Source organism: Phacochoerus africanus, chromosome 1, assembly GCF_016906955.1.
Source record: "Phacochoerus africanus isolate WHEZ1 chromosome 1, ROS_Pafr_v1, whole genome shotgun sequence".
In the NCBI taxonomy this organism is placed as follows: domain Eukaryota; kingdom Metazoa; phylum Chordata; class Mammalia; order Artiodactyla; family Suidae; genus Phacochoerus; species Phacochoerus africanus.
In genome coordinates this window covers 288,230,402-288,256,793 of record NC_062544.1, presented here as the reverse complement: position 1 = coordinate 288,256,793, position 26,392 = coordinate 288,230,402, and the positions used below count along the sequence as shown (strand labels likewise).

The 26,392-nt window shown below is 66.5% G+C and overlaps 1 protein-coding gene across 9 annotated transcripts in view; it reads right to left on the bottom strand.

The window, feature by feature from the left end:
- Positions 1-1,686: 1,686 nt before the first annotated feature.
- The window catches only part of PCBP3 (poly(rC) binding protein 3), a 194,557-nt gene continuing 169,851 nt past the window's right edge, over positions 1,687-26,392 (bottom strand). For 4 of the 9 annotated variants that reach the window (XM_047798277.1, XM_047798287.1, XM_047798296.1 and 1 more), the window contains 13 exons: positions 25,795-25,949; positions 24,061-24,084; positions 23,355-23,387; positions 22,984-23,100; positions 22,184-22,315; positions 21,404-21,532; positions 18,093-18,236; positions 15,453-15,494; positions 7,051-7,129; positions 6,507-6,566; positions 3,900-3,952; positions 2,939-3,108; positions 1,687-2,303 (listed from right to left, as the gene is read on the bottom strand). In XM_047798277.1, coding sequence (XP_047654233.1) covers positions 2,267-2,303; positions 2,939-3,108; positions 3,900-3,952; positions 6,507-6,566; positions 7,051-7,129; positions 15,453-15,494; positions 18,093-18,236; positions 21,404-21,532; positions 22,184-22,315; positions 22,984-23,100; positions 23,355-23,387; positions 24,061-24,084; positions 25,795-25,949 — 1,175 coding nt within the window. In that variant the 3' untranslated portion in view covers positions 1,687-2,266. The remainder of the gene's footprint in view (positions 2,304-2,938; positions 3,109-3,899; positions 3,953-6,506; positions 6,567-7,050; positions 7,130-15,452; positions 15,495-18,092; positions 18,237-21,403; positions 21,533-22,183; positions 22,316-22,983; positions 23,101-23,354; positions 23,388-24,060; positions 24,085-25,794; positions 25,950-26,392) is intronic. The other 5 variants (XM_047798304.1, XM_047798309.1, XM_047798318.1 and 2 more) reach the window with 5 other exon arrangements.

The window sequence follows — 26,392 nt, the reverse complement described above, 5'->3', positions numbered from 1 at the left end:
ACCACGTTAGAAAACAGCATCGCAGGCTCTTACTAGTTCAGTAGACGCCGGCCGGTCGTCTGGCCCAGCGCTTTCACTCCTGGGTCTCACCTGAGGGACCTCCAACGCACGCGCCACGGGGACTCGCGGGCGGACGGTCACAGCAGCTTTGCCTGCGGACACGGAAGTGCGAGCCAGGTCCTCGGGGTGCCGGGCGTCGGCGGGGCAGGCGACACGGCCGGTACACACACGAGCATCTCATCTGGGCCTCGCACCAGCTCCACACGCAGGCACAAGCGAGGCCCTCCCCGGCCCCCCGGGGGCCCCGCGTGGAGGCCCCTGCGGTCGCTCCTGGCCTGCAGTCCGGTCGCTGACCCAGGGCACAGTCTCCACGGTGGGGCTGGCCTGTCTCGGCCCCGTCTTGCCCCGCCCTCTCCCGCAGCGCCCCGCTGGCCGGGCACCGCCCTTCCAGAGCCCGGGTCCTGACCCGACGGCACCCTCCGGACCTGCCGGAAGCCTGTTTGTTCTTTCTTGCAGTGCCTCCAGTTCCCGCCCGGCCCGAGCCCCGCCGGCCGTTAGCCTGGCAGCCTCCGGCTCGCCTGGCCCCCCCGTCCCTCCTGCACGAGCTCCAGCTGCCCCAGCCCTGGCTCCCCCCCCGCCGCCCCCCCCGAAGAGTGGGGGGGCTTTGCTCCACGCCCACTCGCCTGCAGCTTCCGGAGGCCCCACTGGTGACACCGCACCTGCGTGCTCTCCCACTGGCTGGTTTTATCGGTGGCAACTACGGCGTCTGAGCCTCTTCCTCACCCAGAATACTGGCCACCTGCGGCCCGGATGCTGATGCTGACCGAGGCGCCCGGAGGAAGGCCTGTGTCCACCTCGCCCTGCCACCTCCCAGGCCCCGAGCAGTGGCCGGCACTTGGCCGGTGTGTCCAGCAGGCAGGCGAAGGATCTGCAGCCTCAGCTGCTGGGCTGTGCTGTGCACCCAGCCTTGCCCGGGGACCCCGGGGAGGGGCAGGGGGTGAGTCTGGGCGGCAGAGCACACGGGACGAGCGCTGGAGGCCTAGCCAGAGTCTGGGGAGCAGGGCTGCTTCCGACCGGGCAGACAGGGAGGCGCTCCTGCCGAGGGGCGGGCACTGTGTGTGGGCCACCCAGCCACCCAGGCTTGAGGGGAACTGGGCCAGGCCATCAACCTCCTTTAGTCTCTGACCCTCAGTGATGGAGGGAAGAGAGCAGCCACTGCCAGGGCTCGGCTGTCCTCCCCTCCCAGGCCCACCCACCTGCCGGGGGCCCCTGAACCCTAGATCTGATGCCAAGAGGCCCCATGGCCAGGGTCCTGGGTCCCCCCCAAAGGGCTTCAGTGTTGAGGGGGGGCAGTGGGCTCCTCGGGGGAGCGCAGGTGAGCAGAGCACCCACTCACGAGGGCGAGGTGCACGGGCTCCGGCTGGGGGGCGCCGGGGTTACCATGCCCCTGGGGGTGGCTGCAGAGACAGCCCCCCTGTGACGCCGGGGTGGGCGTCACTGCCACTTCAAGGAGTTTTGCAGAAAAGCCAGCAGGCCTCCCGCAAGTCCCGCACCCAGAGAGGGAGAGGGTGGGGTCGTCATTTGGGTGAGAAAGAGCCCAGGCCCAGGGCCAGCCTCCCGCGTGAGCGCCCCAGCACGCGGGGTCCGAGTGCGCAGAGGGGCCCAGAGAGGAGCCAGAGCCGGGAGGGCAGCGCGCGATGTTTATTGAACTTGGACGCAGGGCAGAGGCGGCCCCAAAAGTGCCTGGGGCTGCGGGTGACACGTCTCCGTGAAGCCAGGGCCCAGCACCCCCACTTCACCCTGCAGGATCCCCGAGCCCTCCACGCTCCTTCCCTCGGACACAGGGGGAGGCGCACCCTGCCCGGCGCTGGCCCCTGCGGCCACATGGGGGGAGGGGGCAGCCCGAAGCAGCCACGGCTCGCGGTGGCCTCGGAGAGGGCGGCTGCCGGAGGAGCCGTCCACACGTCCAACCAAGTGGCGAAAGAGTTACACGGACACTAAGAACAACGCTTCTAAAATGTCACGGATGGGGTGTCCCCGGGGCGTTTCAGACAGGGGCACGGCATGCCAACGCGTGAGGACGGGGAGCGGCGGTGAACGCGGAGAGCAGCGTTGGGCAGAGACCGCGGCTCAGAGATGCGGCCGGGTCTGCTGGGCGGGTGCGTCTAGGGCTCAGGTCACGTCTGCGAGTAAAGAAATCTCCTCATATTTGCACGAGAGCGGACGGTCTGTACAGGGTGCGGGCGGGTGGAGGGCGCCGGCGGCCTTAGAGCGCGCCCATCCCGGTGACCTCGGACGTCAGCCTGGAGGAGACAGAGGCACGGGGCGTCTCACAAGGAGGCGTCCGCGGGGCCTGGTACCCCCGTCCCTCCCCCACCACGCAGGGTCCCCTAGGTCCCTACGCGGTGGCCGTCAGCTGGGGACCAGGGACCAGAGCCACGGGCCTTCCTTCCCTGCCACAGGGGCCCGCGTGCCGGTCACTGCATCAGGGGTCCGGCGACAGACTCCAGGAAAGGCACAGGCCGCCACGTCCGTGTCCATGGCAACAGCTCTAGGGGCCCAGGGGTCACCCTGCCCACGAGGGCTGCCTCCCCCGTGCCCAGCCGGGTGTGGCTGCCCAGGGCAGGGAGGCTGGGAGGCCCAGGGAGCCCAGGCTTCACCCACCCGCCCCTGGCTCCCGGGCTCCCCGCTGTGGGCCGCGGGGCTGGTGGCGGGGACCTCGCGCTCCCCCAGGGGCGTAACCTCGGGCCCGGCCAGCTTCCCTGACACCTGCCCCACGAGTGTCTGCTGGGGTCTTCCCAGCCACAGGCGCGGGAGAGCAGAGGGACCCCACGACCTGCTCCCGGAAGCCACCCAGGCCAGGCCCTGGGAATGCCCTCGCCTGGGGGCGGGCGGGCCGGCGGGGAGGGCACGGCGGCGCGGCGGCTCCGGCCCGCACCTGGCGTTGATGAGGTACTGGGCGAGGCTGATGTTGGCGGGGGTCCCCGTGATGGTGATCTGGCGCTCTGACGAGCCCTCGGTGGCGTTGGCGATTTTGATCTGCGCTCCAGACATCTGCCGGATTTCATTGATTTTGGTCCCCTGGCGCCCGATGATGCAGCCTATTAGCTAGAAGAAGGGACGGGGGACCTTCTCAGAGGCGAGGCCGCACAGCCCGTGGCCGGGTGGGGGGAGGTTCCCCAGCCCCCAACCCCAGAGGGAAGAGCCCCCCCCCCCACGCCCGCTCTTCAGGGGCCCCAGCTCTGCTTGCCCCCAACTGATCAAGAGACCACCCAGTCTCACTTGACGCCTCGCCCGGTGCCCTCGGGGGCCCAGGAGACGCAAAGCGCAGGTCTCGAGGCCACGCTGGCCCCTCTGGGCTGTGCCCCGGCCGGCAGGGTGCTGGTAGGGAGGGGACACGTGAGCCAGAAAGGCGGCATCTCCAGCCATCACCACGCCCCCGAGCAGCTCCCCTCGAGGGCACGTGGGCCACAGCCACCCCGTGTCCCGGTCTGGGGATCAAGGCCAACCCACAGAAGTGGGGGTGGCTGGAGACGGCCGGGCGTGCGAGGGGAGCTTGCAAGGCCACATTCTCAGCTGAGCCCGAGGCAGGACCAGACCACGGCCTGGACACGCAATCCAGACAGACCCACTGTTGGGGCCGATGCGTGAGAACCCCACCCGCAGAGGCCAGGCACACGGGGCGCTCCTGGGCCAGCTGCTCTCAGGGCTGACCCTGAACCAGGGCAGGGCCGTCGCCTGGGGCAGCCGGGCTCCCCAGGCAGCTCTGGCATCGGAGTCAACCCTGAAGCCACCCCAGCTCCTTCCTTGCCTGGATCTTGGGGGTGTGACATCACCTGGGGTGGGGGGTGGGGGTGGACACAGGGGGCCGGGAGGGCGAGGCTCGGACACATACTCACATCATTGGGAATGGTGAGCTCATGAGTGCTGGCCGGGGGGCTGGTGTCCAGACCTGGGCACATGAGGGGACACGGTTAGGCGCCTGGCCCACACCTGGCTGACAGGCAGGCAGGGCTGGGGGCTGGCCCGGGGGCCGGGGCTGTGGGCTCTCAGGCCCAGCTGCAGCCACCCTCTTGGGCCTCAGGGTCCCTCCGAACGGGGAAAAGGGTGCTGGCCTCACGGCACACTCTCCGTCCCGGGCGCTTCGGGCCAAGCCGCCTGCCCGCTGCGCTGTGCACACTCTTGAGGTGTCTGCAGACACCCTGCGTCTCTGTGGGGCGGCCCCCTCGCTTCTCGGCCCCGGCTCTCCACCCCCAGACCCTGGCACACAGCCTCCTCTGCAGACCCCGCTGTGGCACCAGCTGTCCCCTTCCCTCTGGCCCTGCCACCCAGGCCCCCGGGCAGCGCTTCCAGCGTGGACGGGGACCCGATGGCCGGTCCAGGCGGTCATTGCCTTTGACCTGGAGTCCCAGGCTGGGGACAAGGCCCAGGCCAGCTCACCCCCTGCCCCAACTCCCATCCCCATAGATCTCAGCTCAGGGACCAGCAAACCCGACAACCTCTCAGAGCTCGAGAGCAGGGTCACATTGGCTTTGGAGTCAGTGACAACGAAGTGCAGGGGGTTGAGATGGCACCAGGGGTCGTAGGGGCCTGATCTCTGGGGCCAACGCCAGGCAGCCTCGCCCCCTGCACTGGGCGCCTTGTGCCCTCGTCAGGGGGAGTCTCAGCCTCAGCCCACGGCTGAGACCCTGCTCCTCCCCCACCAGTCCCCCGTGCGCTGGTGTCGCTGGTGTCGCGGGTCCCGCGGCTCGAGCGGCTCGGCCCTTCTCCCCCTGCAGCCACCCACTGCAGGCCTGGCCCTCACAGCTGCAGAACATTCCAGAACCTGAGCTCCTGCAACCCAGGCCCCTCCCTCGCCGGTCCCTGCCACTGCCTTACCCCTCGGTCCAATCTCCACACAGCCCAGAGGGGTCCCGACGCACGCAGCCCGGGGGCCCCGGAGACCGGCCCCAGCCCGACCCGACCCTGCTCACAGCCCCGCGCTCCTGCCGAGCCCACCCCTTGCCAGGTGTCCTCCTCTGCGGCACCTGTGTCCCTGAAACCTGACGCCCTGTGTCCACCGGTGTCCCGGCTGGGGAGGCAGGGGCAGTGCTGGGGCCCAGGTGCCACGTGCTCAGGGCACTAACTCGTCCCCAGCTAGCTGCCCAACCTGCCGCGTCCGCTCCTTATGGTCCTTCAACAAAGGGGTTTCCCCGCCGTCACCCGCGGTCGACCCCCTCCCCATGGTCACTCAGCAGGGACGTTTGAGACGCCGCCTGGAAGAGCTCCGTGGGCCTGAGTCTGCGGTGGCTCCTGGTGTCTGCGGACACAGAGCCGGGGCCACACCTGATCCCCGAGCCCTTGACGGAGGGCACTTCTCACAGGTGCTGAAACCAGGCCCCCTGCCGAGTGTCCCTCTCGCGGGGTCACCAGCCTGTCCGGGAGGCAACCAGCGCAGGCCTCTGGCCACGGCCCACCCCCCCTCACCTGCCACCCCGGGGGGCGCGTGTGTAGGCACATGTGGGCGTGGTGTGTGCATACATACACGTGTGGTGTGTGCATGTGTGTGAGTGTGTGCCCATACACGTGTGGTGTGCGTGTGCACACGAGCACTGCAGGTCCCTGGGGTCTTGGAAAGGGAGTTGCACGGGACGTGTTAACAGAGCCCCTTGGCCCCAGGCCGTTCTGGGAGGGCCGTGGTGGGGGTGGGTGGGGACTGTGCGTCCGGGGCAAGCCAGGCCCTTGGGGTCCCCAGGTGCTCTCCAGGGGACCATGGGTGGGCACCCATCTGGCCCCTCGTTACGGAGGCGGCGGTGTGCAGGCTGGTGTCCGTTTGTCAAATCAAACCACCGACCCGTCTTTCTCTCCAACTGCCATTCTTCAAAGTCGGCGTTCACTTAACTAAAGGCTGCACCGCCATGGACCACAGCGCGTGTGCGGAGCGTCAGAGCCGGGCTCTGAGCTTGGAGAGGCGCCTCCTGACCCCTGGGGTCCCTGGGCCTGAGGCACGCGGGAGGGGCAGACGGCCTCGGGGGAGTCTCGGGACTTCCTCAAGCCGCAGCCGCCCCCCGGGCTGGACTCCTCTCCTGCTCTGATCCAGGCCACGTGGGTGGGGCGGGGGCGCCTCCCTCACAGGGTGCCCGCCAAGCCCAGGCCACCTGCCTCCATGGCTTTGCTCCCAAATGCCCATCGGTGAGCGGCGCCCACCGCCTAGCCCGGGGACCGGAGCCCTGGCGCTGCCGCGGCCGGGAAGGCCGCAGTCAAACGCAGCCCAGAGGCTGTGTCCCCATCTCCCAGGAAGCACCCCAGGAGCGCGCCCCACGGTGGACTCTCCCGAGGCCCGCAGGCCGTGCCTCGGGGAGAGTAAGCGACAAAACCACGGTGGCCCCGGCATGTGCAGGGGCCCCTGGAGATGGGGCAGCTGTGCTCCGAGCACAGTCAGAGCCCGTGACCCACTGGCCCGCCCCTGGCCCGGCGCGGGTCCCCTCCTCCCGCCGGGTCCCTGGCCGGCAGGGCGCGTCTGTTACCTGCCGGCTGGCCCATCAGATTTGGAGCTTCTTCGGAGGAGTGTAAAGGCAGCTTGTCTCCTGGAGAGCAAAGAAGAAACAGATTTAAGGTTTTGCCCTCAAGGAGATAAGCACAGTCTCTTCAACTAGGGAAGCTCAAAGTCTGACTGCTGCGCCTGCGGGCCTGCCCAGGCCCGGCCGCTCGGCCGCTCTCGGGGAACCGCTGGCGGACCCGGCGGGGGGGCCCGCGCCCCGGGCGCCGTTCCGGGGGTCCACGCTGCGGGGCGCGCCGGCCTCCCGCAGGAGGGCCTCCCCGACGGCCCGCGGGCAGCCGAGAGCAGGGACCCGTCCGGGGTCCCCCTCTTCACAGGAAGGCCAGCTGTGGGGTGACTCGCCCGCCACGCAGACACAGACCGACCTCCCGGCCCGCCCTCGGCGGCGTGCTCACCGCACAGCCGGCACTGGCCACAGAACCGTACCTGTTCTGCCCACTGCCCTGAACACAGAGCGCTCGGAAAGAGTCCCGGGTGAGAAGAGAGGTCAGGCGGGGCGGCTGGGTACGTACCGGGGAAAGCGGGGTTGGTCTGTCCGAGGGGAGGAAAGGGGGTTTGCTGCATGGCCAGCTGGTGGAGCTTGGTCAACTGCTGGGGGTAGGAGGGACACGAGAGCTAAGAAGGTTATCGTCATCGAGTACAAGTCACACCAAATTAAAACCGCGGAACACTCTGCACAGATAGAGAGAAGGGGCCGTGCGACACAAGGCAGACGCAGCAGCACGCAAGGACTTGGCCTGGGATCGCCAATGGGACGCGGTCGGCAGGCACCCGAGTCCTTCCCCCGTCGGCTCCCGCACCTCCGGGCTGGCCCAGCCGGGCTGTGCGGAGGCCGCGGCCCCGGGCTCCGCAGGGAGGGGCCAGAGCCACAGAGCAGGACCCGCCGGGCCCCTGCGCGCCTCCGTGTCGTGCCGTCACTCACACACGCTCCCCTCCCTGCAGCCCTCGCCACGCAGCACAGGGGCGGCTCGGGGGGCTTCCCGCGGCTTCCACCTCGGCAGGAGGCGGCTCGAAGGCCCCGCCCGGGGTGCGCGAGACCCCCAGGGGGGCGTGGGGCTCATCGGGGTCCTCCCTGCGCCTGGGCCCTGTCCGTCCTCCAGCCCCCAGACCTTGAGGGGGATGACATGCGGTCGCTTTACTTTATCTGAGCCTCATCTGGTAAACAAACACTCAAAGTAACAAAAGCTGAAGGTAAACGTGGCGACGCTTGGCCGCGTGGGGCTGTGTGGACGGGGAACCCTCCCACCCTGGAGACAGGCACGGCCTTAGGCCTCAGGCCTGGCTCGGCCGCAGGGCCCGCGCCTCCAGCCCAGGGGAGCGGGAAGGACATTCCAAGACAGCCACTCAGCTCCCAGCCAGCCCCGCACAGGGCAGCCCGAAAGCGCGGGCACAGGCTTCCGGGGCTGGCCTGACTCTGGTCCGGAGGCCAGGACGGGGCCTCCATGGAGCCCCACGGCCGGCAGGCGGGGCACCCAGGGAGCACTGCGGGCGTCCCCAGATGAGACAAAGATCCGTCCAGGCACCACACTGGCCCTGTGCTGCAGAATCTGCTGGGGAGGCTGGAGCCCCGGGATCTCCTCCGTCCTGCTTTCATGCTGAACCCTTGGGACAGTGGGTCTGCTGCAGGCCCCTGGGGGCGGGGGTCCCTGTCCCCACAAACGCCCACCACCCTGCCCCCTGCCCCCGGGATCACAGTGGCCCTGAGGCCCTTCCCCAGAGCCCGCTGCCTGTCCATGGGCCCTGCAGGTGCAGCATGTGGCGGGGAGCCAAGCGACCTTCATCTGCCACTGCGGAGCTGGCTGTCCCCTCCCTCCCTGCAAGTGGTGCACCCGCCGCCCCCAGCACTCGGGGTCCCGAGGGCAGTTAGGCGACCTGGGGTCAGATTCAGTTCTCAGAGTCCCTGGTTCAGGCCCAGCAGCGGCCAGGGGGCTGACGCACACCCACTGCCCGGCCCATCTGCCCTGTGGACCTGGCACCACTGGGCTCAGTGGGACCTGAGCAGAGAGGCAGGGACAGCCCCTGGGAAAGGGGTCCGACGAGCATACCCAGGAAGCACTGTCAGGGCACAAGAGGTGACAAGTGGCCTGTACCTGTACCTGCCGTGCCTCGGGCGGATGACCCGCAGGGGAGGGACCCCCCGCACAGCTCGAGCACCCTGGCCAAGGCTCCTCTTTTGAGGACGTAGCAACGTGGTGAGGACCCAGGGCGTCCGGTCGGGGCACAGGGCTGAGGGTTCCCCCGGAAGCACAGCCGGTGCCCGAGTCACGGGGACGCCTGGGGGCCACACCCTGAGCCCCTGGACATGGGAGCACTGCACAGGCCTGAGGTCACCGCGAGGGGACACGAGCTCCTGGGGTGAGGAGGAAGGCCCGCCTCTGGAGACGACAAACGTCCAGGTGAAGCGCGCGGCCCGGAGCCGTGAGGGCCGCACGCTGGACACTGTGCCGGGGCTGGGACTGCGGCCTGGGGCATGACCGGCGTCCCGGGGGCCCCAGCCCTTCCCCAGCAGGAGCCTGAGGTCTGCCTGCACCCGAAGCGCCTAAGGAGCCTCGGCCTGGCTGCTCTCTTCTCCTGGTCGGCTGTTTGACCCCTGGCATGTGTTTGTGTGTCCGACGGCCAGGCTAGCAGGGTCCCCATGGGAGCAGGGCCCTCTCTGATCGGTTCCTGGGTCCCCAAAGGGCATGGCTGTGCGCTGGCCAGGATGGCAGGGGTGAGTGGGGCTCTGGGGCAGGAGAACTGGCCCCGGGTGGCTCCAGCACGGACACGCTTTGGGGAGACGGGCCCCGTCTGAGCTCCACGGGCCTCCACGCCCTTACCTACAGGCGGGGCTCTGTGTGAGCGGCTGGCAGGCTGTGAGGCACTGCCCACGTTTGCGGGCGTCAGTGAGCAAGGGAGCCAGGGGGGCGTCCCTGCCGCCACCCACAGCCTCCCTGCCGTCTCCATCACCTGCCCACAGGGAAATGGATGAGCCCGCTGGCCATGTGTGTCACGGGCACAGCAAATAACGCCCGAAGCGTCTCCCCTCGCACCCAGAATTCAGCAATTCCGACCCGGGCCTGTTCTCCTGCAGCATATTTGCTGCTTTTTATGAAACTGGTCACACAGCAAATAACCCCTCGGGCACCCACGAATGCAAAGTGACCTCCTGGGAGGGACAGGCGGGGACAGTGGGGCCTGGATAAGCCCCGTCCCGCTGGTGGGGGCAGAGGGACGTTAGCAGGCCCTTTCCATCCTGGCCTGAACGTGTGGCCTCTCTGGGACTTGACCTCTGCACGCTGGAAAGGAGGGAGCTGCACTAGGTGCTCAGGGACCTCCTCCTTTTTGAGATATTTCTGCCCCAAAACCCCAGAAAACCAGACTTTCTGATCTGATCGGTGCCTTCAGGTCATGGGGAGGGCGGGTAGGAGGGTCAAATCACAGACATTTCTCCAAAACTGGTCTTTTAGACGTCACCGTTGAGGACAAAAACATAAGACAAACACCCGAACTGCAGGAGCTCCGAAGCACACAGCGCCACGGGTCCCCACCAGGCGCCCGTGTGGCCGGCCCCACAGCAGGGGACGGCCGGCCAGGAGGGCTCAGCTGGGCTTCGCTTCGTCCCCTGTGGAAAGCTTGCTAGGGGCTCGGCCCGTTTCTCCATTGGCCTGCTTTTCGCTGGTCCACGCGGACTTCCGTGTTTCAGACACGAAGCCCGTTTCGGCCACAGGTGCTGAACCGATCTCGCCCCTCCTCTGCCACGGAGCCTCCAGAGAAGCGGAATTTAGCCGCTGTAACGTATCAAACTCATCAAGGACCTGCGGGTTCCGCCTCTGCTTCGAGACGCCCTCCCTCGGCCCGTGAACCGAGAGCTGCTCGGCGTCCTGTCTCTCGTGCGGAGGCTCTGGGCGCGGGGTTTCTGTCTGCGTGGGAAGATCCGCCCGGCCCGCGTGGATGCCCCCCTCCCGGCTTCACGCCTGGCCGTCCACCTGCTCCCTGGACCTGCAGAGGCCGCGCGGCCCAGAGCGGGCGCCTCCCGGCGTCGGACCCAGAGGGCTGCCGCGGCTCCCTGCCCGGCCGGCCCGTTATGGGCCCCGTCTGCTCCCGCCGGGCGTCCGCTGCGCGGCTGCCTCGAGGACCCTGCCTTTGCTCTTCGGGGGACACTTAGGACGGCCTGCCGGCTTCCGACTGCCGACGTACGGCGTCTGAGCCGCGACTGGGGGAGACGCGTGGTGTCTCCGCCACGAAGATCGCGCGTCTCTCCGTTCATCGTACTCCTTCGGTCTCCCTTCCAACAAAGACAAGTGTTCTTAAAAATTCACCTTTTAATGACTTATTTCACCTGAGCTGCTTTGTGGTGGGAGAGTCGTCTGATGAGTCCAATTTAGAGGGAAGGCGAGCCTGCCCCGGGGTCCAGCGCGTGGCCAGGCTCTGCCAACGGTCAGCCTCGCTTGGCCGGCTTGGCCTGAACCGAACGAGGCAGGTTAGGGCCTCACCACGACGTCTGGCAGGTCCTCTTCCTGGTGCAGCTGCTTTACTGTCTAGGGAACTCGGCCCCTTCTCAGCAGGGGCTTCGCCTCCGGTCTGGTTCCCCCGACAGTAATATCGTATGTCGCTTCTTTGGGTTAGCATTTTCCTTTAAAAGCGAGCTTTTGGTGTTGGTTGGCTCGCCTGGTCGGCTGTGTCGCTGAAGTTCAGGTCCGACAGCCCTTGTTTCAGCTGGAGAGGCCCCTCCGCTGTGCTCGGCGACCGTGGATGGAGACCAAGGCGGGGGTCTCATCCCAACTGGCCTGATGGGCCAGCGTGTCTCCCTCGTTTCATTCCCTCTTCCACCGCGAGGACAGTTCTCCCTTCACCCACCCGCCCCCTGCGCCTTCCTGGAAGTTCAGAAGCAACGTTCTGCTCGTCATGACTTTGAACTCAGCAGGGGTTTCGTTTGGGGTCGTGGTGACACGTGAGAGTGAAGACAGGCGGCGTCCGCGCCGGGCAGCCGCTCCTCTGGCGACGCGAGGGCCGCACGCTGTGCCCGCCCGGCGGCATCCCGACCCTGCGCCACTGGGTCTGTCTAGCCCCGCTCTGCTGCTCTCAGACGTCCCTTTGCAGTTGGCTGTCACGTGCCAACATGCTTGCATTTTACTGAAGTCAAGACATCCGTGTTTTCCCTGTGATTTGGGCTTTTACGCGAATGAGACCCGGTGACGGCCCTCTTCACGCTCCGTCTGCGTCTCTGGTCTCGGGGTCACGTGCCTTCCGCGGGGGTGTCCGTGGGGCGGCTGCTGCTCACGGCTGTCTGGCTGGCCGGCTGTGTTTTGCAGGAGCCTCGCGTGGTCGGTGGCCTCTTGTTTTCTTCATGTCTCCTGCCTCCTGGCTTGGCTCTTGCTGAGAAGGGGGCTGTTGCCTCAGTGCTGCTCCGTGGGAAGCTCTCTACTTGAAGGTTTACTTTTGGGCTTGGCGTCGCGGGCTTCCTTGCGGTCTGGGATGGTCTGGGTGGCCCTTGCTTGGGGTTCGTTGGGACTCCCGAAGACGAGGGCCCGTGTGGGCTCTGGAAGCTCTCTGAGCCGCTCTCTCAGACCCCCGCCCCCCACCAGTTCTTCCTGGGCTCCCCTGGGTCTGTGTCCTCCCTCCTCAGTCCTCGTACAGGCGGCTCGAGGGGGTTCTGTGCAAACAAGTCACCCAGGCCTTGTGACAACAAAGGCTGGGAGCCCTGCCCCAGCACAGCCCGGGGGGGGGGTGGGGGTGGCGAACCCTCCCGGCTCCTGAGCTGCGGCCGGAGGGAACCTGCTCCCCGGGTGGGGCCTGGGGAGCCCCATGCCCCCAGCTCTGAGCTGCAGGATCTTGGGAGAAGTGTCAGCACCCCTCGGCATGGCCTCAACGCCACCCGCCAGGGGTCCGGGAGGGAGACGCTGCGGTGGGTGGGGACATGCTCTGTCCAGGCTGCCGTGGGGGCAGGGGGCACGACTGCTGTGCCCACGGTGAGCAGAGCCCCAGGGGCCACTGTCCACCCGGGATCTGGCTGTGCGCTCCTGCTGGCTTCTCCGCTCTGTTGTGACACACACAGGTCCAGCTCCCCCACTGCCGACTCTCTAAGGAGCAGGCTTCCTGCCGACAAGGCGCCCACCTCACCCCAGGTTTTCCTTGCCCTCGGCCGACATCCAGAGCCGAGGGGACCGTGGGCTCCTGGCCCTTCAGCTCTGGCAAGGGCCCCCGCGAGGCTCCCCCCTCCTCCCCGTGGACCCTGGGGGGGGGGCCTCGCATCAGCTGCGCAGGCTCCAGGCCCCGTCGTGGTGTCAGCGCTGCCTTCAACGGGGGGGTGTTGAGGGAGGGACGTGGAAACTCTCAAGGCTGGAAATGAAGATCCCCACGTGAGGCTGCCTCCCCTCTCCCGGGAGAAAGTGATTCCCGCCAGCGCAGGCGCGCTGCCGCGACTGGAGGGGCACAGAGAGCGGAGGAGGAAGGACGCGGTCAGCGCGCCTCGGTCCGGGCTCTCACGGCCACGTGGCGGCCGGCACGCCCTTCCTCGTGCAGGACACGCGGGGCAGTGGGCGGCCGGCCAGCCGGCAGTCCCCGGCCGCTCCTCGTGCCCAGGAGCTGAGGCCTGCTGAGGTGGGCCCCGGTTCTTCAGTAAGGGCAACCAGAACGCAGGAAGAATGTGCACATTTTAATTCTAGACAAAGAAACGCTCGGTTCTCAGAGATGTATTTCCTCACAGTCCGGGTCTGCTTCTGGCCAGGGTGGCGTGGCGGCTAAAAGATGACTGTGGGGTGCGTGCCGGCCACCACGGCTGAAATACTGAACCTGGGTATTCAGTTATCCGGTAAAACGAATCAGCACTCCCTGTAATCACTACCTTTGCGTTCTAAGAAAGGAGGTTCTAAAGATTCCTACGGAAGATTAAGCACAGGTAGAAACTGCTCTCGTGGCTCAGCGGAAAGGAGCTGACTAGCATCCATGAGGATGTGGGCCAGAGGCCGGGCCTCGCTCTGAGGGTTGGGGACCCAGGGTTGCTGTGAGCTGTGATGGAGGTCGCAGATGTGGCTCGGATCCTACCATGTGGCTGTGGCTGTGGTGTAGGCCGGCTGCCACAGCTCCAACGGGACCCCTAGCCTGGGAGCTTCCGCATGCAGCGGGTGCGGCCCTAAAAAGCAAAAACCAAAACCAAAACAAAACCAACCAAACAAAAAACACTTCCTCCCCGGCTATGGTCACCTGTCACTTTGCTGTTTTGAACCTTTTGTTTTAGTGACAGTCGCGTCTTTCCGCTCCTGCAAGAGCAGCACTTGTCAAAGTCGGGCTGTCCTGCCTGACCGCTGCTCACGGCCCGGTGTGCTGGTCCAGAGGACACGGGCCTGCACAGAAGCCCTTTCACAGCAAAGAAGCAAGTGCTTCAAATTTCTACAGATGCAGTGATGCAATTAGAACGGCTATGACGTTTGTTTAAAATCCGAAAAAAACCCGGAAACTGAGAAAAATCACACAAAAAGAGCAAAAACCACCAACTACGTAAAAACCAAGCAGGTGCCCCAGCCGCGGGAATTCAGACCAGGTCCAACGGGAGCGCCTTGTTGCCGGAGGCCACGCTGGTGGGTCTGAGCCCTGACCTCAGCAGGGCTCTGGGTAAAGCTGCTCATAGGCCAGACCGTGACGGTGGCTCAGACGCTGCTCTCACCCAGACGCACTTTCAAAGGCTCCAGGCCCCTGCCGCGTGGCAGGAACCGGCTTCCTCTGACGGCTGTCACCCCGTGCGGGCGCTCCATTGGGGTGCACAGAGCCCAGAAGCCACGGCGCCCGTCCAGCCCCCACCTGCGCTAGCACTCGCTCAGCCTGGGGCTTGACGCGCCCTGTCCCCGGGCTCTGGCACCCGCCTTCCCCGGGTCACAGCTGACGGCGCGCCAGGACCATGGGGACAGGCACGTCCCCACGGGACCAGAGCCCTGCCTCCGTCAGCTCTGTCACTGGACTCGTGAGTTTTGCTCAGTGAGGATTTGTTTTAAAAGGAAAAGCCAGCAGGATTACTTTTCTTTCCCGCAGAAACTCTGCGGCAACGACAGTGAGCCGAGTCCCTATTTCTAACATGGAACCCACGCGGTAGCAGCTACTTCTGAAAACCCACCCTGCCCTGAGGGCTCCCACGAGGACACCACCGGCTCTGCACCTGCCGATTCAAAGGGGAGGCTCTGCGGAGGCCTGGCCGGCACCCGGCGCCTCCTGCGGCAGCAGCGGCAGGCCTGCCCCGCGGTGGGCTTCTGCCTGCTTTTCCCTCCCCGCCCCACTGCCCCGACCAGCCGTGCAGACCTCGGCACCCAGCGGAGCGAAAGCCTGCGGAGAAAAGCCCTTTGGCCCCAGGTTTCGGCCTCGGCCCCTGCCCCTCCCGGCAGTGCCCGTGGGTGTCCCCATCCACTGGCCCCATTACACTCAGACTGGAGAGCAGGCGGGGAGCGGCCCCCCGCGGGGCACGTCCTATGGCTGGACGGGCACCGCGTCTGCCCGCGGGCCTCTGACAGCCTGGACATCGTGCATGTGGACCTGGCTTAAACTGGGGCCTGAGTGGGACGGCGAAGCTTCTCCAGACGCTCAAATGCCCTTCCCGAGGCCCCTGGCAGACCTGCTGGTGGCACAGGCCCCGTGCAGTCCCCCCCGCCACCCGGGGCGGGCACCCAGGACAGGGCTGGCCGGCGGCCACCGCCTGAGGTCCCATGTACGGAAGAAAAGCCCAGACTGCAGCCACAATCAAAACAATTTGCCATCAGGCCAAGTCCTCCGCACGAGGAGTTAGTGCCGAGGTTAAAGGTTATCCGGGGCCACACGGAGACGACAGAGGTGGGAGTGCTGAGAACAGTATTAATATTATTGTGTAATATTAATATTAGTAGCAATTGACAGCAGCATGCAGGTGGGGGGTGACAAGAAGAGGAGGTGAGGGGACAGAGTGAAAACTCACATCTGGGTGGGGGATGGCGTACTGTCCCTGGATCGTGTAGGCCTGGAGAGACAGAGAGACGTGTCAGCCTCCTGCAGGATGAGGGCTTTCCAGCCGCGGGACCCACACACAGCCCCGGCTCCGCCTCAGGAGGGGTGAGCCCGCCCGGGGCCCCGAGGGGCAGGGCCTGGGGGCCTGGCCTCGAGCCTCCTGTGGCCCTTGGTGGCCGAGCCACAAGACATGCGCACGGGAGCTGCCCTCCCCCCATCCCCGGGAGCTACAGGGAGCTGCACCTGGCCGGGTGGCAGAGGGAGGGGCAGGACCAGGCTGCAAGGCCTCCGACCCTGCTCCCTGGTTTCCCAAAAGGAAAGAGCCAAGAACGAGCCGCTTGACCCCCGCCGTAGGCTAAGTATTGACTTTGTGAGAATTTAATCAGCCATCCGAGTAAACACTTTCGGGGACTCTTTACCCCCAGAAAACCAAATGACAAAACAGAGCCTTAAAGGGGGACTCAAAAGCAATTTTGCAAACACCAATTAAGTAAGAAATGCCCCCAAATCAGCCACGGACTGATTTCCAGCCTCAGAGGATGGGGTGGCCGTCCTGACGGGGGGCAGCGGGCTCCTGGTGGTGCAGCTCCCGGGGGGGGGGCGGTTCCTGAGGCCCTGTTTTGATTTCTTCGTGTCACTGGCCTTCAAGACAGTGACTTGGAGCCCAGAGCCTCCCACCACCCACCCCTCCTGCCTCAACAGTCGGTCACCAAAGATGCTTCCAGAAACTCATGGCCAAAAACCAAACCAACCACACGGAGTCAAGGGAGAGTGAAGACGGAGACTTGCCGTCACGCCTCGGGGACGTGGCCGCTCCACCCCAGCCCGGGCCAGCCACGCTCCGGGCCAGCAGATGGGCCGGGCAGGGGCACCCTGTCTGGATGGGGTCCCGGGCGCACTCCCCAAGGGAGAGGAGCCTGATCAGAGACGCCGGGGTGTGCGCGGGCCACGGGAACGGAGAGACGAGTTCCCAGGTGTCCTGCAGATGCCACCAGGCACTGCTCCAACACGTCCCAAGCGAAACAGACCTGGGACAGTGCCGCCAGCCCGCCCCCACCCCGACAGGGCCCTTCTTTGGCCTGGAGCTCCCCGTTCCTGATGCCCTTTTGCGCGCGCAGGTGTCATGGTTTCTGGTCCTGGCTGAGGTGCGCGGGCGCCACCATCTTAGGACGGCAACAGCAAAGACGTTCTGTCCACACGGACTCTTTGTGTCCCGAACCTGCGTGGACAGCGGGACTGCCCTCTGCAGAGGGGACGCTGCTGGGCCGGGGGACCGCCTTCACGGGGCTGGGCCAGGGCCGGAGGCTCAGAGGTCCAGCTGTATCCCGTGTCCTGCACAGGCCAGGAGGGGCCCCCGTGGAGTCTCCTCTGCCAGGCGGCCTGAGGTGCCTGGTGACTGTCCTGTGACCCCACTCCCCCACTGACGACCAAGACTGGCCCCTGACCACAGGGCACAGGCGCCGGGTCAAGGCGCCCACATCTTGCGAAGCTCAGACAGAAAGGCGCCTGGTGGAGAGGTGGGCGGACGGCCCTGCTCTGCGGCGGGCACTGGGCTCGGCCCGGGGCGCTGCCCGGCTCCGACTCGGGTTGGCGCTACCCTTCTGCTCCAAGCCGGTGCTTTGCCACATGGAATCATCACGGGCTGGTTGGCCCAGGAGGGCCAAGGCCGCGCAGGTAACTGACCGGCTAGCTGAGCACAGATTTGGGGAGGAAAAGGACTTCTGGACCAGGGCGGCCGTGTGGGGGACACGCGGGGCCCCTGGGGCTGGACCGTGGACATCGGCCCCCCTGAATGGCCTCAGCCCCTGCGGGAGCGGAAGCGTGGGGCCTACCCTCACTGTGCACGGGCTCAACTGGGGATGGGACGAGGCTCTTCTCCGGAGCAGAGAAAACCATGGGCAAAGTCTGCCTTTGCCTCTTGTCCTTTGCGGCCACCTGCCCTGAGCTGGGCCCCCAGGACGTCTCCGTCTTGACTCTCCCGCGAACAAGACACACGGCGCTGCCTGGACACAGAGCTCCTCCCGGCACCAGCCGCCTGGCCTTGTCGAAGTCCACCCTCTGCGGCTGGGGGACCCTGACGTGGGTCCCGCCCTCTGGGGGCCCCCCCAGGCCCCACTACACCAACCAGTGCCCTTAGGCAGAGTCTCTGTGACCCCGGGCTTTTCCAGGCCCTTCCTGGTGGGGAGAAGGCTCAGCGGCTCCAGCCAGAACCACGGGTGTGTGAAGCGGGTGTCCCCGGCCTGCTGGGCCCTCGGCTGGCAAGGGGTAAGGGCCGGGGGTGGGGGGGGGTTCCTCCTGTACCCGGGTCCCTGCCTGGGCCTCCTCCCGTCCTCTCGTCCCTCAGTCCCGGCTGCCTTGCCCACGAATCGCCACGTCCCGGCTCTCGCTGGGCTTCCTCAAAGCACCTCGGAACCAGGCTCGGGCGGTGCTGCCCAGGCTGAGCCTGCGGGAGCCGGGCCGGGGCAGCGGGAAGACGCTGCACACAGGACCTGGGCTCGGGCCTTTCTCCGGACACCGCCCCGGGCCTGGCAGCGGCCGGGAGAGCTCTGCGTCGGGCGCGCGCGGGGCGGGAGACGTGCACGTGAGAAGGGAGAAAACCTGATGCACTAACGGGCAGCGGCGGGGGCTGCAGTAAAAGGCTGAGGTTGGCAGTGGAGGCCGCGAGCGGGTCGGCTCTTACCTGACCACCTGCAAAAATGACAGGGGTGGAGGCGGGCTTTGGGCGGTAGGGAATGGTGGCACCTTTCGGTGGGGACTAGGAAAAGGGACAGGAGAGGGAGAGAGAGCGTTAGAGCAGCCTCGCCGCCTGGCCGTCGGGGGGCCTCCTGCCGAGCCCGCCCCGCGTGCCCCGCCCGGCCCGGCCCCCAGCTCCCCTGCACACACACTCTGGCCCGGGCCCAGCAGGAGGGGCGGAGGACGGCCCCAGCCCTGGCCCAGCGAGCCGGGAGCCGCGAGGGGAGCGGCCTTCCTCCTCCAGTCCCGGGAAGAGCCCGGGGCCCGCCCGCGTCATGGCAGGAGAGCGAGAAACGGCCGCCGTCCCGCCTGGAGAAGAGCCGTCATTGGAACAAGCTTAGGGTCCAAGTGAAATGCCCCACGGTTGTGAGGCGACTTGCTGCAATTTCCCTTGCTGCCTCTGTGGCCGAAAGCACAGGGCTCTTCTCGTGGGACAGCGACATTCCCGGGTGCCGGAGGCCTGCCGGGCCTGACAGTCGCCCTGGCCCTGGCAGAGGCAGTCAGGCCCTCCTCGCCCCTTGCCAAGGATGACCAGCTTCCCTGGGTGCAGGGTCCGGGGGGAGCGGGGAGGGGCGTCCTGAGTCAGAGGCAGAGCACGGGACCAGGCAGCCTGTCCCTGCTGGGGACGCCCGAGGCCACTGCCCACCCCGGCCCAGCCCGTGCCCAGGCCAGCCGGGCGGGGCCTCAGAGTGCCCCCGACACGTGGAACGTGGGGTCAGCTGGACGATCCGCAGCACCGACTCCGCAGCCCGGGCTGCACCCTGCGACCTCGTCAGGGCTGAGTGACCTTGCACACGTGGCGTGACCTCTAGCTGAGCAGTGTGTGGGGTGACTCTGGGCTCCGCCATTGGCATGTCCATGGTTATGAGCAAAGGCCTCTGCCGCGGGTTCTCTGGTCTCAGGGGAGACTCAGGGCCCAACGTGGGGGTGCAGCCATGCTGAGTGACTGGGTGACTGTTTCCACGGTAAGCAGAGGACTCAGCCCAGCTGCTGCTCCCCCCGGCCCCCGGCCCTGGGGGTGGGCTGCGAACTCCTCGGTCCCAGCCCGTTACCCCTGCTCCCTGGCACCCTCTGACCCCGCTGACGGCAGCGCCCGCCATCCCAGGTCCCGTCCCCACTGGCCTCGGGGAGAGGGGGCTTCTGAGCAGAGCCCCACCCCAGGGCCTCGGCCTGACAGCCGTGCTCTCCCGCATGCCCGGCACCCCTCCCTCGGGGCGATTTCCAGGGTGAGGCCCCCCCAAAGCCCGGGCCGAGACGCCGGTCACCTTCATCTCAAATCGGACCACGGCTGCCCGGAGCCACGACGCTTCCCCCTCTGCCAGCGGCTGCGCCCCAACCCTGGGAACTTCGTGACCCCGATGATAGGAGGCTGCATGCCCACCCCTCGGCCACCGTCACATCTGCCACGTGTGTGCCAACATTCACCGTCTCATGTCAGGGGGGGCCTCCGAGAGGAGACCCAGCAGCTCCCACGGTGGCCCTGGGTGACCGGCACCCACAGCCCATGGGGCCCAGGCAACGCCATGTGGAGGTGCCTTGTCCCCCCGGGAGCTGCTCATGTCCCCCCACCCCCGAGGTGCACCTGCAGACGAGGGGGGCTGGGCCTGCTTGCCACCTGCCCACGTGGCCCCTCGAGGTCCCAAGGCCAGCACTGGAGAGAACACAGCGGTCGCCACGAGCAGGGTGTGAGAAACTTTCTGACTTCACAACATGACGCGTCAGGGGAAAAAAAAAGATACCAATTTTCCTAAAGAGCTGGACATGGGGCTTTAACACCAAGTCAGGCAGAGAAGAGGACGGCCCCCCAGCTGCCCCCCGCTGACTCCTGTGGGCGACGCCGTCACCTTGAGCAGACCCTCCCTCGGGGGGCCAGGTGGCCGGGCCACCAGCACAGCTACTGGAACCTTTTTTGAGGCACAGTGACTTCATTTTAGTTTAAAAAAGAAGAGCAACTCCTAATCGCTTAGGTTAACCTTGCTGCAGCTTGGGTACCGGTTGGAATTTGTATTTTGAACTTGTTTTCCATCGAAAATTTCAAGAGAGGCTCTTTCCCGCTCCGCTCTGTTTCCTCTGCGTCTCCTTGGTTTGCTCCTTTCCGTGGCCACAGTTCAGGCACGTGTGTGTGCTTCCCTGAGTCCTGCTCACTGTACCTCTGCGACGGCAGCACTGATGGGGGCAGCGGGGTGCTGTCCACGGTGTGGGCCTCCCCACTCCATCTGCGTCCCCAGTTACACCTGTCTGCAGGGCACACCTGTCTCCAGGGCACACCTGTCTTCAGGGCATACTTCTTCCATCACACACCTGTCTCCAGCGCACACTTGCTCCAGTGCACACCTGTCTCCAGTTACACCTGTCTGCAGTGCACACCTGTCTCCAGTTACACCTGTCTCCAGGGCACACCTGTCTTCAGGGCATACTTCTTCCATCGCACACCTGTCTCCAGTGCATACTCATCTCCAGTGCACACCTGTCTTCAGTGCACACCTGTCTGCAGTGCATGCCTGTCTCCAGGGCACACCTGTCTTCAGGGCATACTTCTTCCACTGCACACCTGTCTCCAGCGCACACCTGTCTCCAGCGCGCACCTGTCTTCAGCGCACACCTGTCTGCAGTGCACGCCTGTCTCCAGGGCACACCTGTCTTCAGGGCATACTTCTTCCATTGCACACCTGTCTCCAGTGCACACCTGTCTTCAGCGCACACCTGTCTTCAGCGCACGCCTGTCTCCAGGGCACACCTGTCTCCAGTGCACACCTGTCTCCAGCTCACACCTGTCTCCAGAGCACACGTGCAGCATTTTTAAGGCCCAGCCCTTTGCTGAAGGCCCCTCAGCCCACAGAGACGAACAGCTCTTCATCCAATTCCAGAAATGGGGGGGGGGTCAACCCCCCACCCCAATTTTCTCTTCTCTCCCCAGATCCCAGTGAAGACAAGAGCTTAACTGAGGTGGCAAAAGCCCACAGCTGCCCCCCGCCCCAGCACCCACCACCCCGCACAGCTCTCGCTCAGGTCACCTTGGACCTGGCAAGCACCCCCGAGGCGCGGTCCCCACGTGACCCTGCCCACGTGAATCCTCAGGGCCTCCGAGGCATCAAAGCCTTTGCTGCCTCCAACGTTAAGAGGCTGCAGCTGGCGCGGGGCGAGGCGGGTCGGCGAGGAGCCGGGACGGGATGCGTCGACGGACGGTACCTCCAGCATGACCACACAGATCTGCTTGACGCACTGGATGATGGCATCGGGGGTCCCCGAGATGGTCACCGCCCGCTCCGTGGAGTTGGGCAGCATGTCCCCGGCCACCTGGACCTGGGCACCTGTGGACTGGAGAAACTGGACGTCAAAAGGGGCACAGCTGGAGGGAGCAGTGCTTCCTGGACTCTCTTGAGGGAACTCTACCCTGACGTCACCCCCGCATCACCCACTCCACACCCACAGGGCACCCCGGCACCCCCGCTGCCAGCGCAGACCCGGCGCAGGATGAGCGCCGCCAGGTGGAGGCGTATGAACCGCGGCGGGGCCTCTGCTGAGGGCAGAGGGTGTTCGAGTCCGTGAGAGTCTGTCTCTGTGCAGCTTTAGGCCACAGGGAAAGATGGAGTCTAGTCGCAGGGCCTCCTTTCCCGGTAGGAACCGAGCCTGGGTGGCTGCCCTTCCAGGTGGGGCAGGGCCCCGGCTCCACTGAGGGAGGCGGACACATGCACGGAGAGTCCGCCCGGCGGGCACACTCCACCCAGCGGGCAGGGCTCAGCAGCCCCCCAGCCCCTCCCTGCAGCAGAGCCCTGCCCTGGAGCTGCGGCTGCATCCCTCGTGGCGCCCGGGCATCTCTGCCCACTGCCTACCCAGGGTTCCCACGACCACTCTGCTCTGCTGCCCCCCATGCGCTCCAAGCCCCAGGGGCTGCGGTGACGGTGAGGCTCTGCCCGGGGGGTTCCTGACCCGCCTGGCGCCTGGTGCCCGGCAGGGAGGGCTCGTTACCTCCCTGATCTCCTTGATCTTGGAGCCGCCTTTGCCAATCAGGGACCCGCACTGGCTGGCGGGGACCACCAACCTCAGCGTCACTGGGGGCTTGCTGGTGGCCGGACTGTTGCTCATGGAGTTAATGATGTCCTGGGGAGGGAGAGGCACGCGTGTCCTGCGCAAGCAGATGCGTGGCCCGTGCGCACACAGCCCGTGACCCCAGGTGGCGAGGCTCTGCCCCGTCAGGCTCACTGTCGGGGGTGGGGGGGCGCGAGGGTGCACGGAGGAGGGACGTGGTGGCCGGGATGTCATAGGCTTCACGGCCAGGCCAGGCTTGGGGGCCAGGAGAGGGTGGCTGGAGAACACCAGGGGACCCACAGGCGTGCAGCCGCCGGGGGTGCCCGGACTCAGGGTCTGACCTCTGCCCTTAAGGCCTGGCGGGCAGAGAGGGGCTTGGCCGAGGACACATCCGACAGTCACCCCCCAGCGTGATCACCCTCTGTGTCCAGACACCAGATGCGTCTGTAAGTAACTTTTAGCGATCTCACAAAGCCCAGAAACACGTGAAACTTTAAAAGCATCTCACCGATGGAAGTGCACAGACGCACGGACGCACGTAGGTTCTACAGGCTGGTCCGAGGGTTCCCGGGTCTGGTCTCCCTTTCCCCGCCCACCCTGGGCACAGGCTGAGGCCAGGACCCCCAGAGGACCCGCCCCCGGGGAGGCAGAGGCGGCAGGGGCGGGGGGGGGTGCTGAGAGGCACTCTTGCCCAGCGGGGCGACCCCTTGTCAGGGGCAGGGGTCGCCGGGTGCCCCTACCTCCTCAAACTTGTAGGCAATCATGGCAAAAGCCTTGAAGATGGCATCCGTTGGGCCCGTGATGGTCACGATTCTTTCTGGGCAGTTGCCTTCCGAGATGTTGATCCTCGCCCCGCTCTGGAGGGGGGTGAGCAGACCCCAGAAATGCGTACACTGGGGCGACGGGGGTGCCCACCAACCACCCCGGACACCATGCGCTGGCAGCCTGGGGACCTCATTCTTGCCTGCCCGCGAGGGGCCCCTGAACCGCGTGTGCACGTCGGGGCTCCGGGTTGGTCCAGGCCGCGCAGGGCCGGGTGCAGTGCTGCTAAAGGGCCCCGGCCTCGACCCTCCCGCCGCCCAGGACCAGGACGCGGCTCGGCCCCGCTCACCTCCTCACGCATCTTCTTCACGGTCTCTCCTTTCTGGAACAAAGGTTCAGACAAGGGTGGGGGGGGTCACTCGGGCTCCCACCCCATCCCTCCCAGGGTGGGGCTCCGTGCCTGACACGCATGAGTCCCCAGCCCGCCCCGCAACCTGGCGAAGAAGCCCACAGCTTCGCCCAGGGCACGGGCTGAATGAATGCTGGGCGGGCCTGGCTCCAGGGACCTGACGCAGTGCCACGCTTGGCCTGAGCACCTGCTCCACAGGATGGGACAGGCCTGCTCCCAGCCCCCACCCTCCCTGCAGGAGGACCTGCCCCCATCCCCCATCCTCGCCACGGGCAGAGTGGGGACCTGGCCCGTGGGTGGCAACTGCTCTGGGGGCCCCTCCAGGCACGCATGAGAAAGAGCCTGGAGCCGAGCTCGGGGCGGGCAGCGGGGGGGCCCCTCATGGTTCAGGGACCACGTGGGACCAGGGAAGCAGGGTCGTCACCAGGCAGCAGAGGACGCGAGGGCTGGCCCTATTCTCCCCACGCACAGGCCCCCCGCCAGTGCACACCCGCCCCGCGCAAGGTCTCCGTGAGGAGGGCCCACGCGCTCTGAAGAGCGCAGGGGAGGCTCTCGTCCAGCTCTCAGACCCGGAGGAAGGACGGGCCACGTGGCCGCCTCTCCGTCCCCACGGAGACCCCGGGGGCAGGGCTGGCTCCGAACTCACCTTCCCGATGATGCTCCCGACTTCCTGCAGGAAGAGAGAGGGACAGTGTCACGAGCCCCCCGGGACAGACCCCCCCGGCCGGCCGCCTTCCGAGGCGTGAGTGAAGACGGGACGCCGGACGGTCGGGGCGAGCGGGCAGGCGGCCCTGCCGGACAGACAGACAGAAGCAGCGTGGTGGGCTGCTTTCCAGAAAAATGTGCCAACAGGAATCACCTGCGCATCTGAGGCCTCAAGGAACCCGGCAAGAAGTCGATGAAAATCTCCCCCAGGGTGGCCGGGAGGTAAAAAAGTGTGGCGTCACTGTTGCTACTGGGCTTTTTAAAAAGGCAGGACGTTCAAAGACACCCCTGACCAGGCCGCCGCGCTTCCCGGGCCCGGAGCCTGGGCTGGCTCAGACACCCCCTGCCCGGGAACGGCCCCGCGCTTCCCGCGGCAGGGGACAGCTTTCCCAGCCGAGATTGCGGCCCCTTTCACAGCAAGTGCCCGGCACTGTCCTGTCCCTGGGGCAGGCGCAGTCCTGCAAGGCCATGGGGAGGCGGGCAGCAGGGCGGCAGAGTGCGGGCAGGGTTTGGTGCTTGCTGCGGAGGCTGCTGCTGGAGGAGGAGGCCGGGGAACCCACCTCAGACTGCCCTTCTCGGTACACACCCAGCTTCCAGCAACCTCGACCTACGCCCCCCCCCACCCCCCCCACCCCGCTGCCACTGGGAGTAGCAAAGGCCAGTCGCCGGGCCTCCATCACGGCCGGGGGTCTCTAGGCGTGAGCACCAGCTCCTGGAACTCTGGGGAGCGCAGCGCCTCAGGCGCTAGTTTTCTCACGATGCAGACACAGCCCGGACAGGGGAGCCGGGCGAGCCCCACGCTGAGCACTGGCCCTGGGGTGTGAACTCAGGGGTAAACGTGGAAATAAATACTGTGCAAACATGTGCGTGTGTGATTCTACATGCATGTGTGCGTGCACACATAAACACGTACTCCCCGCCTCTGCCTGAGACCCGCACCCCCACGTCTGGGCTTCTAACTCCATCGCCCATCCTCCTCTCAGGGGAGTCAGGTTCTCTGGAGAAACGGCTGATTCCAGGACCAGCAAGCGAGTGAAAGGGCGAGCGGCAGGCGGTGCTTCGTGCCAGAGAGGAAGGGCTGCCAGAATGGCAGGTCCCAGCAACAGGAGGCGCCCACGGCCACGCCAGGGCTGATACGAGCATCAAGATAAATGACGACAGCACGGGGGCAGCATGGGGGCAACGTGAGCAAAAGAGCAACCCTGCGCCCGGGAAGCCACGAATGATTGCGAGGGTGACAGGCGGGATGTTGGCGTGCCTGTGGCAATGATGGCCCGTGCCTGGGAGACAGCCGGCAGGTGACCCTCTGAACCCTGGGCCACCTGATGGGAGAGCTTTGGGACACCCCTGCCAATCGTGAGGACGTGTCGGCAAAAGGCAAAGGGAGGACATTCTTTCTGCAAAAGAACTGGCTGGAGACTCTCAAGAGCAGGAGGCAAAGGGGGCCCGGGGAGCGCCCTCTGCAGGGGCCCGGGGTGGCCGTGCGCCAGTGGGGCCGCGGCCTGGTGGCCTGACCTGACGGCGGGCCGTGTCCTCGAGGAGGACGCCCTCGCGTGTAGAAAACGCACACTGGCGGAACGTTCCGGGGGAGACGCAGTGTGGGGGTCCTGGGCGGCTTAGCGCTTTGAACAGCCGCACCGGCAGCAGGGACCCGGGGCCGAGCGCTCCCGCCTACCTTCCCGTGCATCAGCAGGCGGATGGTCAGCGTCACGTTCAGGCCGCCTTCTGAGACCTTGGACTCCATCTTCCCCCCGAAACGCAGCTGGGGCTGGTGGCTCAACGTGCTGAAGGTGCCGTGCGGAAGGACAGACGGGGCCCAGATGGTGTCGCCTGGAAAGGGCGGGCGCGTGTCAGCTGTCTGGGTGGCACGACCCCAGCCTGGCAGGTGGGCCGCTGACTCCAGCATCACAGCTGGTGAGGGGCAGGGCGTGGGGAACAAAGCTTCCCGGGCCCCCCCGTCAGCGGTGGCCGGGACTGCGGTGGTGGCACCTGCAGGGGCCTGGGGTCCCGGCAGTGGGGGATGGGCGTCAGGGAAAGCCCACCAGGGAGCAAGCCGGCCCCACTGCTGACTCATGTGTGGCCCCGGGCGGGTCATCAAGCCTCCTGACTCAGCTTCACCTCTGGGACGAGGCAAGTGGGACCAGCTCTCTCAGCAGCTGGAGGGGAAGGGGTGAGCCTTGGGGACACCTGTGTGCCGCATGTCTGCTCTGCTGTCACCAAGGCTCTGCCCCTTTCCCACCGCATCGGTGCCAGAAGCCTCCCCTTCACACTTA